This window comes from Pleurodeles waltl, chromosome 2_2, assembly GCF_031143425.1.
Source record: "Pleurodeles waltl isolate 20211129_DDA chromosome 2_2, aPleWal1.hap1.20221129, whole genome shotgun sequence".
NCBI lineage: Eukaryota > Metazoa > Chordata > Amphibia > Caudata > Salamandridae > Pleurodeles > Pleurodeles waltl.
In genome coordinates, this window is record NC_090439.1 from 988,632,717 (window position 1) to 988,646,243 (window position 13,527).

General features: G+C 45.0%; 1 protein-coding gene across 2 annotated transcripts in view; it reads right to left on the minus strand.

Moving 5' to 3' along the window:
• Window positions 1–399: 399 nt before the first annotated feature.
• C2_2H8orf76 (chromosome 2_2 C8orf76 homolog) overlaps window positions 400–13,527 on the minus strand; it is a 137,392-nt gene continuing 124,264 nt past the window's right edge. For both annotated transcript variants that reach the window (XM_069220692.1, XM_069220691.1), the window contains 2 exons: window positions 11,652–11,784; window positions 400–980 (listed from right to left, as the gene is read on the minus strand). In XM_069220692.1, coding sequence (XP_069076793.1) covers window positions 804–980; window positions 11,652–11,784 — 310 coding nt within the window. In that variant the 3' untranslated portion in view covers window positions 400–803. The remainder of the gene's footprint in view (window positions 981–11,651; window positions 11,785–13,527) is intronic.

The window sequence follows — 13,527 nt, forward strand, 5'->3', positions numbered from 1 at the left end:
CTAAATGCAGTTAATTAAATCTTACCTTTAAAATGTTTTATTTAGAAGAGAACCTTCTCTTTGTAGAAATGCTTTGAGATAATCAGAGTTTATAAATTCAATGATTTTCATGATGAAAATACTTTCTCTAAGATGCAGTTTACTTAGTGCAACAATGAGAATTTGCAAGCGTTTTTGTTGGTGCCCCACATGAAAATATTTACACTCTCACAGTTTCAATCCGTTATTACCAACTATTTACCAATCTGAAATTCAATCTACCAATCGGCAAAACTGCGCAAACCAGAGACAAATGACTCCTCTAGTTCCTTGGTGACTTTCTTTAGTTTTTTCTCTTGATATGCGCAAAAAGTCACAAAATAACCGCAGTGACAGTACATGGGAGAGACACACACAGGAGTGGTTGAAACACACTTTATTTGCGAGAATATTAACTTAGTAAAATGGACATGTAGACAACAGAGTGAAAGCACGTGGGCTACACAACATCCTAATTCCGACAAATGAAGAGGGGGCAGACTATCTCCTACAGCCCTTACACCAAATGAGAGAGGGGGTGTGGTGTGGACCACACTACGTGCTGATTGCACCACATGAGACCTGTGGAAGGGATGGAATGGCGAGCACAATGTTTGCTCGTGACATCACACTGGAAGGGGTCACGGAGGTCGTACCACCTGCTCTTTCGCAAGATGGAGGTAATCCTTTGATGACACATGACACCAGCTGTGCTCAACAACCAAGGACAAAGATGCGCTCCAGCCTCGAACACCTGTAAGTACCGGTCTCTGTCTTATGAGGTCTCATTCCAAACAAGGTGCAAAGTGTCCAAGATTGTTCTTCACCTTTTGGAACCATCTGCCTTCAAACTCGGGCTCTGATGTCGCAACAAAAGATGCGAGTGCGGCCGTAACACCAACTTTGCCCTCCACCTGACTTTCTTCTTTCAGCTTTTCTTGCGCAAGATCTTCCCCCATAATCTGGAATGCAAAAGAAAAACAAATGACAACTAGGTTTCATGCTGTCACCCGCGGGGCTAACAGGATGGAGTAAGTATCTGAAAAGAATGCTTTCCATGGCAACCTTAGATGTAAACACAAAAACATGACAAGTTTTGTACACAGGGATCAGAATCCGCCGTATATTCTTAGAAGGAAGATACAATGGATTCCACTGTAGTCACTTCTATAACGTAAACTTGACGAGCAGTCAAATGCAGTGAAAATACTCCTTTCCCACAGCTGGGGTTTCTGTGGGTGACAGCCCATTCATCACTGTGACAGCTTAGGGTGAGACTTCGGGCACGGAGTCATTTAAGTTTTTGTTGTACCTGCTCAATGGATTGATTTTTAAGGCACTGTTTTGTAGAGTTTTCCATTAAGTGCTTTATGGAGTTTTAATACGCAGTTTAATAACGTTCATTTTCCTAAATACGACTGTTTAACAGTCCTTGAGTATATTTTACATACAGGTCCTGCAGGAAAAGTCATCCACTGCTCCAAGAAAGTGGACAGACTGCACGCATGCGCAGTTCCCTGCAGATTATGTTCGTTTGTGATAAAAACTGACCTTTAGGGCCGAAAAGAGCAGCACATTGCCATTCAACATTTTCGGTGTGAAACTCACTGCCGGACACACAGGGATAGTGAGGTCAGAGTAGCCAACATCAGACTTTCCAAATGAACCAGCACTGGAGCATAACGTGGCCACATTTAGGGGCCATTTCCCGGGTCCAGGGGCGGTGAGTGGTTGCAGGGGAATACCCTGTACGCGTGATGTTATTTACCATCCGTGTCCCAGGGACACCATTTCGATACCCAAGGTACTCCTGAGAAAATGAGATATCGCATGCCACGCTGATTGTCAATCAATGTCAATGTGTGGTCAGCGCTTTACTTTCGAAAAAGAAAATGACAACGTATTCGACAAGTAAATAGCCCAGTTCGAAACACGACAGTAAAACACAGATGATGACACCCTACGGGGGTTTGAAACGTACCCCCAACACTTATCAGTGTCCTCACAGCAAACGCTAGATTTCTGATAATGTTGGCCAGATGATCAATGTTATCCAAATGTTCTTGTTGTGTTGTTGAAAATCACAGAAATCCACAGGGGGAACCGTAATTAGACTTTCATTACTAGATCTAAGACGACTATAAACGGCTGGCACAAAAGGCCAGGAAACACTCCTAAAGGGCCACCAGTCCAAAGCACAATGGCAGTCCCATAATGGAACACAAGTGAACCAATGGCGTGGCAGTGCCAAGTACCATCGTGGCAACATCTAAACATGCCGCGGGTCTTGTTTCAGGACTACTAAGGGAACATTTGGTTTGTTGGGATGCTTGAGTATTATAAAACTAACTTAAAGACAATTTGAAAAGTGGGCCAGGACTACAAATGTGAAGACTCTGGACCATACTCTGCTCTTGGACCAAATTCCGGTACAACTACGGGACAAAAATTATAATGTAAGCTGTTACCCCTACAAAAGTGCATGGCCATAATAAAAGGTGTCATCCCCCAAAATCTAATTACCTAAAAGCCCATTGTGCAAACAACTAGAACACACCCAACAAAGTCACTGCTGCTCTACCTTTCTTCTATCGGTAATGCTGTGATGACCACACGGTCATGTCACCACAGCCTGGTACTGTACAGAACCACAAGTCCACATTTTCTGAAGTCCAGCCACCAGTTCAGTGTTGTCTTGAATGACTCTCGCCTCTCAGCAACACTGCTGGATTGGGGGCGGCAACCCTTCTGTTCGTAGGTGACTAAGTCACTTCTACGCCAGTCAGAAGCTGTCTGCCCAAACCTACAGACTCTCTAGCAGTACCTCACCCAAACCCTAATTAGTAAAGGTGATTTCTGGCAGCCTATTGCATGGACTCCGGAGACCTGTCAGGAAAGCTGCGGTGTAACAAATCTTACCTCTTTTCTCTCGTTAGAAATAAGTCTCTTACACACACGCAGACAATGAAGAAGATGTAAGATATGTTTCAATATATTTATTGAAAAGACTGCAATCTACAATAAAATGCCTATGCTGCAATGATTATGACAATGAGAAATAACAGAAGCAAAATGGTTAGGATAAAAGTGGCAAATATGAAAACCCCCAACTTATTGTAAAAAACATGAAATATGCAATCCCTAGTAATAAGGCCTAAACCTTACCCTAGAGTGAGAGCTAGGCATGATAAGCCTAATCTGCCAGTACAGTGTCCATGAGAAACGCCCCCAACCCAGTTACCCTGGGATGAGATAGGCCCTTAGTCTCCAGATCAGGAATCGTAGAGAAACGAGGCTGTGATGCGTTGCAAAGCAGCGTAGAGTCTGCATGGTGTATCCTGGTGGAACTCCCTCAAATGACCTTGGTCTTGTGAGGTGTTTTTATAGGGCACTTGTTATTGTTTGTGCAGGAATCCTGACGTGAGTATCTACCTAAACATCAGATTGTGTGCACAAACTTGTGCAGGCAATTACACAACAAATACCTGACATGTTCGCATTCTATTCCTGTCAACGTAAAACAAAAGAAGCATGATGACATTACCCACGTATAACACTGATAATGCCACTTTCTCAAAATGACACTGCTTAGGAACCTAAAAACATTTATTTAGAGTGCACGCATCTACAAGCAGTGCTAAAAGGAAATAAATAATTAAATAGAATAAAACAGAGCATAAAAATAGGTCGACGAGGACTAGGTAAAAAGGACAAGTCCACAAGCTAAAAGCTAAGCTATCTCCTGTGCCCAGGTAGGGAACTAAAAATAGACCCACAGCAGTGTCCACCTGATAGTTCTAGATATGGGTATGACTAGATGGACTTCTAAGCCACTGCTTATCAAATACCTGTTTCTTTTCTGGGCTCTGTTTTTCATAACATCACTGCTCATCAAATACCTATTTCTTTCTGGACTCTATTTCTTAAACTACTGGTCGGCGTTGAGTTTTTTCCAATGGCGGTGAGACCAACTGGAACGAGGGCACCTATAGGAGTCATTAGCCAAACTAGGACCAAAAAGGACATGATGATTTAGGGTTAGACTTCAACGACATCAATCAGGAATATCTCTGGATAAGTACGAGGCAGAAGATCCATAAAGTTCAGTAAACAGGTACAACCTTCCGCAGTCAGTAGATCTGCCAGGGATGTGAAGGATTCCTGGGGCTGAAAAAAGGGGGATACAGGACAAGTCAACTGCGGTGCAGACTCACCCTTGAGTGGCAGACAGACTTTGTAACAGCTCCTCAGCCGTGGTGATGCTGTTCTTTGGGTCGCAGCTCCTTACAGACAGCTGGGCTGTGATGACCGTACACCTTTTAAGCACTCTCGTCCAGCAAAATGCTCCCCAAAAGGCCTTCCAGTCAATGGGTCCTTGTGCATACCTTGCCATGAACCATACCCACTTTCAGGCACGTGCAGTAAAGCTTCTTGCAGGTAGGCACAGATCACAGTATCAAGGAGAGTCTGTGGATCGGGCCTTTCTAGAGGTAGAAGGACAACCACACAGAGGTCCCACAGCAGGTCCGATGTCTCCACTGCACTGCTGCACACAGGTGTCCTCAGTGTCCAGAAAGTGAGTAACAAACACAGTACTGGCTGTGGGGTCCAATACTTCTACTTCTCTGGTGATCAAAGTGGGAAAGCCAAACCTAACCAGGGGGGTGTAACATTCGGTAATTTCTGGCTGCCTCCAAATCTGCAGGCATCCAATCTTTGTTGCTGTTCACACTGTGTGGACCTCTGAGCCTAGTGTCCAAAGTCAGACCAGTAGCATCTGTTCATCGGTGTTATGTATGTCAGGCTTAGACTCAGCTGGGAATCTGGCCCCACTGTCAAGTGAGATGACCAAATATAACTCAGGGCAGGGGAAAACTACTCTGGACAAAGGGGAACTCATTCTTGGCCAGGCTTCTCCAAAAAAGAAGCTCAAGAGCTACTGTATCTCTCCTGTGTGCGGCTGAGCGTACTAAATTAGAAGCTTTTGATTGGCTGAATTAATATACAAGAATTAAAAAGTGTGTATTTGAGACAAAATGAGTGTAATTTTAGAACCCCCAAGCTGATGATTGGAGAAAAAAATGGTTGTATTTTGAAAATATATTTAAAGCTGGTATTTGACAGACTATTATTACCTTGATGCCAGGGGCTTTGCAGCTGTGACCTTTGTGTATTTCCCATGTCAAGCAATTCTAAACTGACAAAGCTCTTTTTATGTTACTGCTAGAAACCTGCCTGATGCACAGAAGGAATCACTGGTGCTAATCTTGTAGATGACAGCCACTAAATTATTCTTGTCTGGTCAAAACCACACAACAGCACATTACCAATATTAGTAGCTTGGGATGATTTTAATTGAACATCAGTAGCTCATATTAAAGAAAGGGTTAAGAGACCCCTGCACTAGACAAAGGAAATTGGCTGGAGACCTAACAGGCACACAGGCTTCGAAGAGGAGGTAGAGAAAAGTAATATGTGCCGTCTGGTGTGTCTGATAATGGACATAACCAGCTCAAAAGCACAAGACTGTTTTTTTTTTTTTAAGTATGCACAGAGAATCAAATAAACTCAAATCACCAGTCAGCCCATGAACAACACACATATACAAAATCTGCCTACATGTCCCAGACATGAAGGAGACAAGGGCCCCCATTTATCTGGACTGGGGAGACCTTTCCTGTTATTTAGAAGGACCTGACCAGGCAGTTTGGGATCGACTTTCCTATTGAGCAGGATCAAGGCTGATTTGCATATTGTTAGGTCTAATCAGAGGTGGCATGGTGCAAAAAAAAAAAAAAAGCTGAAATTGGATGTGGCCAGGACAATTAACATTGGCTGACATTATTTAACCCCTCGGGTGCCCAGGACGAGGTGGTCTCGTCCTCGTCCGTGCCGCTCAGGTGCCAGGTACGTAACCACCTTGTCCTGATACCGGCCCTCGGGGGAAGCACTAGTGTTCCCCCCGAAGGCCTCTCACCCCCCTCCAAAGGGCAGGGATGGAAGGGGAATTGCTGTGCCTCCCAATGACGTCTGATGACGTCACCGTGCAATTGACACTGACCTCATTAGAGGCCACCCCTCACCGCACTGGAAGGATCGGATGAGAAATGCTTGCATTTTTCTTCCGATCAGGGGCTGGGGGCAGGCAGAGGCAATCAAAGAAATGAAAGGCCTTTTCTTTCCTTTGATGTCTCTTTGAGCATTTCTGCAGCCCGATCCTGAAATGATCGGGCTGCAGAAATGCCCACTAGACACCAGGGATGTTTTTTTTTATATTTACGATAAAGGAGAGCGACCCCTTTGGCAAGGGTCGCTCCTCTTGGGGGCATTTTTTAAGGCCTTTTCTGCCCTCCCTGGGGGCAGATCGGCCTATTGTAATTAGGCCAATCTGTCCCTGGGGGGAGCAGAAACCTCTAGACGCCAGGGATAAATTTTTTTTATTGTTTACACATGGGGGGGCAACCCCTAAGGCAAGGGTCACTCCCCTGCTGGGGGATCAAACTGTTTTTAGGTCATTTCTGCCCCCCTTGGGGGCAGATCAGCCTATTTTTATTGGGCCAGTCTGCCCCCAAGAGGGGCAGAAACCACTAGACACCAGGGATTATTTTTTTTCACGCCAATTTCACGCAAGGGGAGCGACCCCTTAGGCAAGGGTCGCTGCCCTGGGGGGCAAATTTATTTTAAGCCATTTCTGCCCCTCTTGGGGGGAGATCTGCCTATTGTTATTAGGCCGATCTACCCCCAGGGGGGGGCAGAAACCACTAGGCACCAGGGATTTATTATTATTTTTTTTTTACAGATGGGGAACAAACCCTTAGGCAAGGGTCGCTCCACAGGGGGGGCACATTTATTTTAGGCCATTTCTGCCCCCCTTGGTGGTGGATCAGCCTATTTACATTAGGGAGGGGGGGCAGAAACCACTTAGGCACCAGCAATATTACCAGCAGCTGGGCGGCGCAACAGTTCGAATTTTAGGGACACAGGTCACTTAGGGGCCACGACAGAGGTGTGGAGGTCTAGCAATATGCATGGGACGCTCACAAATGTACAACTTTGGTGTGTGTGTTTTGGTTGGGGGGTGGGTGGCAGCCCCTTGGGAAAGGGTCGCTCCCCATGGGGGCACATTACTGTTGGCCATTTCTGACCCCCAGAGACCAAGGAAGATTTTTTTTTTTTTCTTAAAGGGTGGGGCTATGGCCATACCCCCACCCCAAATAAATGGGGACAAAGTTGTTCTGCCCACCAGTGGGCAGATGGGGCAATTACCCCCGACCCACTCCCCCGGGGGGGAGGGGGCAGCGGCAGAAAGCTTACTATTACTAAATGCCAGGGAATATGGGCATGGTTATGCCCCCACCCCAACTGAAGGGGGTAACAGTCTTTCAGCTCCCCACCTGCACACCAAAACATCTTGTCCCATGGCAAGCAAGAGGACATTTGATTATTTTGGGGCATGAGAGCTTGTCTAACTCTCAAAATCGTCCCACTTTGGGACGCTACCATCTAGAAAACTCTACGAGACCTAGACACATCTGAAAACTAAACATCTGGGAGAGTCCAGGGTGGTGTGCTTCACATGACCCCCGCACCATTTTCTTACCCACAATGCCCTGCAAACCTCCAATTTTGCTTGAAATCACATATTTTTCCCACACTTTTGTGATGGGACCTTCCGGAATCTGCAGGAATCCACAAAATTCTTAAAACCCAGCATTGTCACATCTATACTGATAATAATTCTGCCCCACTTGTCAGCCTAAAAACTTTTTTTTTTTTTCATATTGCCCTTTTGAACCTGCTTTGGTTCTCCTTCATTTTCTACTTGTTTTTGGCTCTTTCCTGTCATAGGCACTTGGCCCCCTACACAAGTGAGGTATCATTTTTACCAGGAGACTGAGGGGAACGTTGGGTGGTAGGAAAATTGTGCCGGTGCGGTCATCCCACACAGAAATGTGGGAAAATTTTATTTTTTAAGCTAAATTTGATGTTTGCTGAGGATTCTGGGTAAAAAAAAACACTGCAGGATCCATGCCAGTCACACCTCCCTGGACTCCCTCGGGTGTCTAGTTTTCAGAAATGTTTGGGTTTGGTAGGTTTCCCTAGATGGCTGCTGAACCCAGGAAAAAAACGCAGGTGCCCCCGCAAAAATAGGTAGTTTTGTATTTGATAATTTTGATGTGTCCACATAGTGTTTTGGGGCACTTCCTGTCGCAGGCACTAGGCCCACCAACACAAATGAGGTACCATTTTTATTGGAAGACTTGAGGGAATGCTGGGTGGAAGGAAATTTGTGGCTCCTCTTAGATTCTAGAACGTTCTATCACCGAAATGTGAGGACAAAGCGTTTTTTTTTGGGCTAGATTTTGAGGTTTGCAAAGGATTCTGGGTAACAGAATGGTGAGAGTGCTACAAGTTACCCCATCCTGGGTTCTCCTAGGTGTCTAGTTTTTAAAAACGTATAGGTTTGGTAGGTTTCCCTAGGTGCCGGCTGAGCTAGAGGCCAAAATCCACAGCTAGGCACTTTGCAAAAAACAGGTCAGTTTTCTTTGGGAAAGTGTGATGTGTCCACGTTGTGTTTTGAGGCATTCCCTGTGGCGGGCACTGGGCCTACTCACACAAGTGAGGTACCATTTTTATCGGGAGACTTGGGGGAATGCTGGGTGAAAGGACATTTGTGGCTCCTCTTAGATTCCAGAACTTTCTATCACCGAAATGTGAGGGTGAAATGTTTCTTTTGCCAAATTTTGAGGTTTGCAAAGGATTCTGGGTAACAGAACCTGGTGAAAGTCCCACAAGTCACCCCATTCCGAATTCCTCTAGGTGTCTAGTTTTCAAAAATGTATAGGTTTGCTATGTTTCCCTAGGTGCCGGCTGAGCAAGAGGCCAAAAAAACACGTCAGATTTCAATGTAAAAATGTGATGTGTCCATGTTGCGTTTCCTGTGTGGGCATTAGGCCTTCCCATGCAAGTGAGGTTACATTTTTATCGGGAGACTTGAGGTAACACAGAATAGAAGAACGAGTGTTGTTGTCAATTGTCTTTCTCTACATTTTTTCCTTCCAAATGTAAGACACTGTGTAAAAAAGATGTCTATTTGAGAAATGCCCTGTAATTCACATGCTAGTATGGGAACCCCGGAATTCAGAGGTGTGCAAATAACCACTCGGCTCAACACCATATCTTGTGCCCATTTTGGAAATACAAAGGTTTCCTTGATACCTATTTTTCACTCTTTATATTTCAGCAAATTAATTGCAGTCTACCCGGTATACAATGAAAACCCATTGCAAGGTGCAGCTCTTGGTACCCCCTGGGTACCTAGGGGTGTTGATGAACCTACAAGACCTATATATCCCTGCAACCGGAAGAGTCCAGCAGACGTAACAGTATATTGCTTTTGAAAATCTGACATCGCAGATTTCAGATTTACAGAGTACAAAGTGGAGAGAAATGGCTGTTTTTTTCACAATAATATCAATTTTTTTTTTATTTCAGCTGTTGTTTACTGTAGGAAAACCTTGTAGGATCTACACAAATGACCCATTGTTGAATTCAGAATTTTGTCTACTTTTCGGAAATGTTTAGCTGTCCGGAATCCAGCACTGGTTTCACACCAATTTCTGTCACTAACTGGAAGGAGGATAAAAGCACAAAAAAATAGTAAAAATGGGGTATGTCCCAGTAAAATGCCACAATTTTGTTGAAAAATGTGGTTGTCTGGTTCAAGTCTGCCTGTTCCTGAAAGCTGGGAAGATGGTGATTTTAGCACCGCAAACACTTTGTTGATGCCATTTTCCAGGAGAAAAACACAAGCCTTCTTCTGCAGCCCTTTTTTACCATGTTTTGTAAAAAAAACGAAATTTTAGCTGTATTTTGGCTGATTTCTTTGTCTCCTCCAGGGGAGCCCACAAACTCTGGGTACCTCTAGAATCCCTAGGATGTTGGGAAAAAAGGATGCAAATTTGGCATGGGTATCTTATGTGGACAAAAAGTTATGAGGTCCTAAGCGCAAACTGCTCCAAATAGCCAAAAACAGGCCTAGTACCTGAGGGGGGAAAGGCCTGGCAGCGAAGGGGTTAAAGATACCCACCCACCCCTTTTTTTGTTTACTACAGTGCAACAACCTAAGTGAAGAGTATGTACAAACATGGGTCCCATGCTCATTTTGCCACTGGAACCAACCTGCACCTGACTGAAGAGCCCCAGCTAGGGTCAGAGAGTACCTGGCTTGGCACTTTGGGATGGAATGTTCCTTCTGGAGCAGGGTAAATACTGATTTGCATATAGCTAGATGCAAAATGAGGTGGCATGCTGGGCACAAAAAAACAAAAAAACACAATCACATGGGATGCAGCCCTGAGTAATTAAAAGTGGCTGAGATTAATTCAAACATCCCACTCGTTCACTCTTTTTGTATACTTGACTTCAGGAAGACAAGCAATTGCCCACAGAAAGGCTAAATGTTTTATGTTGGGCCAGCTTAGCATTAGTGAGCAGACAATCCTTTCATGATGGCTTGCTGAAGAAAGATGGGAAAGAATGAAAGATGTGAGCATTAGCAAAGAGAAACCAAAAGAGGCTATTATATCAACCAGGGATAAAGCCCACAAAATGGAGAGAGCAAGGGACTGTTACTGGGCACTGGGAAGACCAACAGATAGGGGAGCAGGTGAAATGTCTGAGGCGGGTGGAAGGCAAACCAGATGACTGCAAGTCTGGAGAGGCCAATGTTGCTGAAAGTAGTGTGGGAAGGTAAATAGTACTGAAATATCAAGCAGAGTGTGTATTGAGCACAGGCTGTTATAATGAGTCAAGTGACGCGTGAAAAAGGGCAGTACTAATGCAATACAGCCAGGGCTTGAAACTGGCACCGGAGTGCGAGCTGAGTCAAAAGACGCAGGACTGATGAAAGTTTTACCTTCATAGGAGTTGGAGAAAAAGGGAAGTTGAGAGAGACTCAGCAGTGTCAACAGCTGGAAGGCAGTGAGAGCCTTGGAGGGGTTAACAAGAGAAGTTTGAAGGGTATTGTGTAGAGATACGTATAAGTGAGAACCAAAAGTACAGAGAATGTGACAGACTGGAAAGTAATGTATACCATGGTTATAAGAGATAACGATGAGTGCTAAGCAGAGCGAGAAGGGATCGCTCAGACCTAAGACCCAGTGCTTAATTTGTAAATAAAAATGCGGCTGCTGCACTGAAATGTGCGAGCATGAAATACTGAGGCAGCGTAATCCTGAAGCCATCTCGGGCCTCTCTAATCTATTTACAGCCACTACCTGCCCATTCAGCTCACTCTTGCAGCTTTCTGTTCTCTCCCTTTGTGACGCTTTTTTTTTCGTTTTTCTCTTCCTCCGTTTTTCCCAAAATGTGTATTTTGGTCGCAATAAATGCTTGCGGCAGAAAAGTAAGCGCCGGCCCTCAGAAATAAGTACCGGTGCTCCGCTCCGGAAACAACAAGCACAAATTAAGCACTGCTACGACCTAGTGTACCAGGAGCTTTTCGCCTTCACTAAGCCAGCGCGCTGCAAACTGGTGGGAACTGAGAGGGTGAAGAACACTGCCACACCCGCTTTAGAAACAAGATGTGAAGTAATGACTGAGTATTGGGAAACCGCCAGCTGCACACATACCTCAGCAATCAGGATCAAAGAGGCTTCATTCAACCGGAAGCCTTTCAACTTCTCGTCAATTGCCGATTGTTCCTTCAAGTTTTTCTCCAGAATGAAAGAGGCCAGTTGAGGCTGCAGCAGCTGGAGGAGAAGCCTGAAAGAGAAAAATCTGTGAGAACTGACCTATTCCAGAAAGTCCAGCTGTTAAAGCTGAGCGCTGGTGCATTCGCTAGGTTTTCTTTCATACATTGTTTCATCGTAAAAGTTATGCCGCTAAACATAAAAAGAAATGAAAAGAGAACAAACCGCTTCCTAAAGGTAGCTACCATATACTCGCAGAAAAAGAGAGAAAAAAGAAGTGCCGCGGAAAAACTATTCACACAGACGTTTATCAAAGTCAATCTACAAAAGCGTAGACTTACGCCTCCAGTTTCTGGCTTTCTGTGTATTCGCAAAAAGCCACGGGAATAAGGATGAATGGTGTAAAATCCACTAAGCATAGCGGAATTGGGCAGTCCCCCTCCATTTTCTTTTTCCGGCAGCGCGGAAATATTTTTCATTGCGGAATAACCCCTTCTCGCCACATTCATGAAACGCACAGGTGTTCCCTTTTATCACACGAAGAAAGGCGCAATTTAATATTTTTTTCGAGTTTCGAAAGTAGAAATGGGCAAGTAAAAGGCAAGTAATTACCTTCAAAGTTGTACATTTGTGAGCCTTACATGCATATTGCTAGACCTCCACGCCTCTGTTGTGGCCCCCAAGTGAGCAGTGTCCCTAAAACTCCAACCGTCGCGCCGCCCAGCTGCTGGTAATATCGCTAGCTCTGCTTCTAAGCCCCCACTTCTTACCATGTCTCACTCTCTGCTGGGCAAGTACGCCCCCCCATCTCGTTTATTCAAATATTAACTGTGGGACTTCTCAAAAGTTACCCAAAGCCAGTGCTTAACTTGTGCTAGCTGTTTCAGGTGCTGAGCACCGGCACTTACTTTTGAGGGCCGGGGCTTATTCTTCTGCTTCAAGCATTTGCTGCGAGCAAAAGACACAGATGGGAAAGGCGGACTAAGAGAAAAACGAAAAGGCGTCACAAAGGGAGAAAGCAGAAAGCTGCAGGAGTGAGCTGAAAGGGCAGGGAGGTCCAAGATGGCTTCAGGATCACGCTGCCTCCGTATTCCGTGTTCGCACATTTGATTACAGCAGCCGCCTCTCATTTGATTACAGCAGCCGCGTGTTTAAGAGGCGGGCTTTGGGCACCGGCACCTTTTATTTACAAATTAAGCACTGCCCAAAGCTGATGTATATTGCGCAGGACTGGGGTCTGTCTGGCTGTTAGCGAGTGGAGCGCCAGGGGTACCAGGTTGTTGCTGCAGCCATTGCTGGAAATGACAAACCAATCTCATAACTTTGGGCTCAATAGTAGCATGAGAGAGGGGTAGCGACACCAAGGGAGCAGTCGTGAAAAGCAGAGTCTGGCAGTCAACGTGGTTTTTAAAAACGGGTTTAAGGCACCAGTTGTATTGATCTTTGTGTGCCCAGCAACTCCCAGGGGATACTAATAATGCTAATTTAACTTTGGTAATGATGCACTTGCTGAAGAGATCGCGTTTTGCCTAGTCACAGTATTGAGTCACCGTAAAGTTGCACGGAGGGTTAACGCGCCAGCTGCAAAGCACGAGTGACATGCAGCTCACAGATTTGTATTTTGTTACAAGCACGGAGGCTCCTATTATGCTATCTTCTCTTGCTTTATTTTGAAATAGCAGCCAAGATAAACTACAAGTCCCAGCAACCCAGCTGGGAAAAAACTACAAAATATGTCATACAGTAAGTAACCAATCAGCATCGTAGGTAACTATAAACATATTGGCTGAGAGCAACAAGTCCTCTTTTCTTGCTG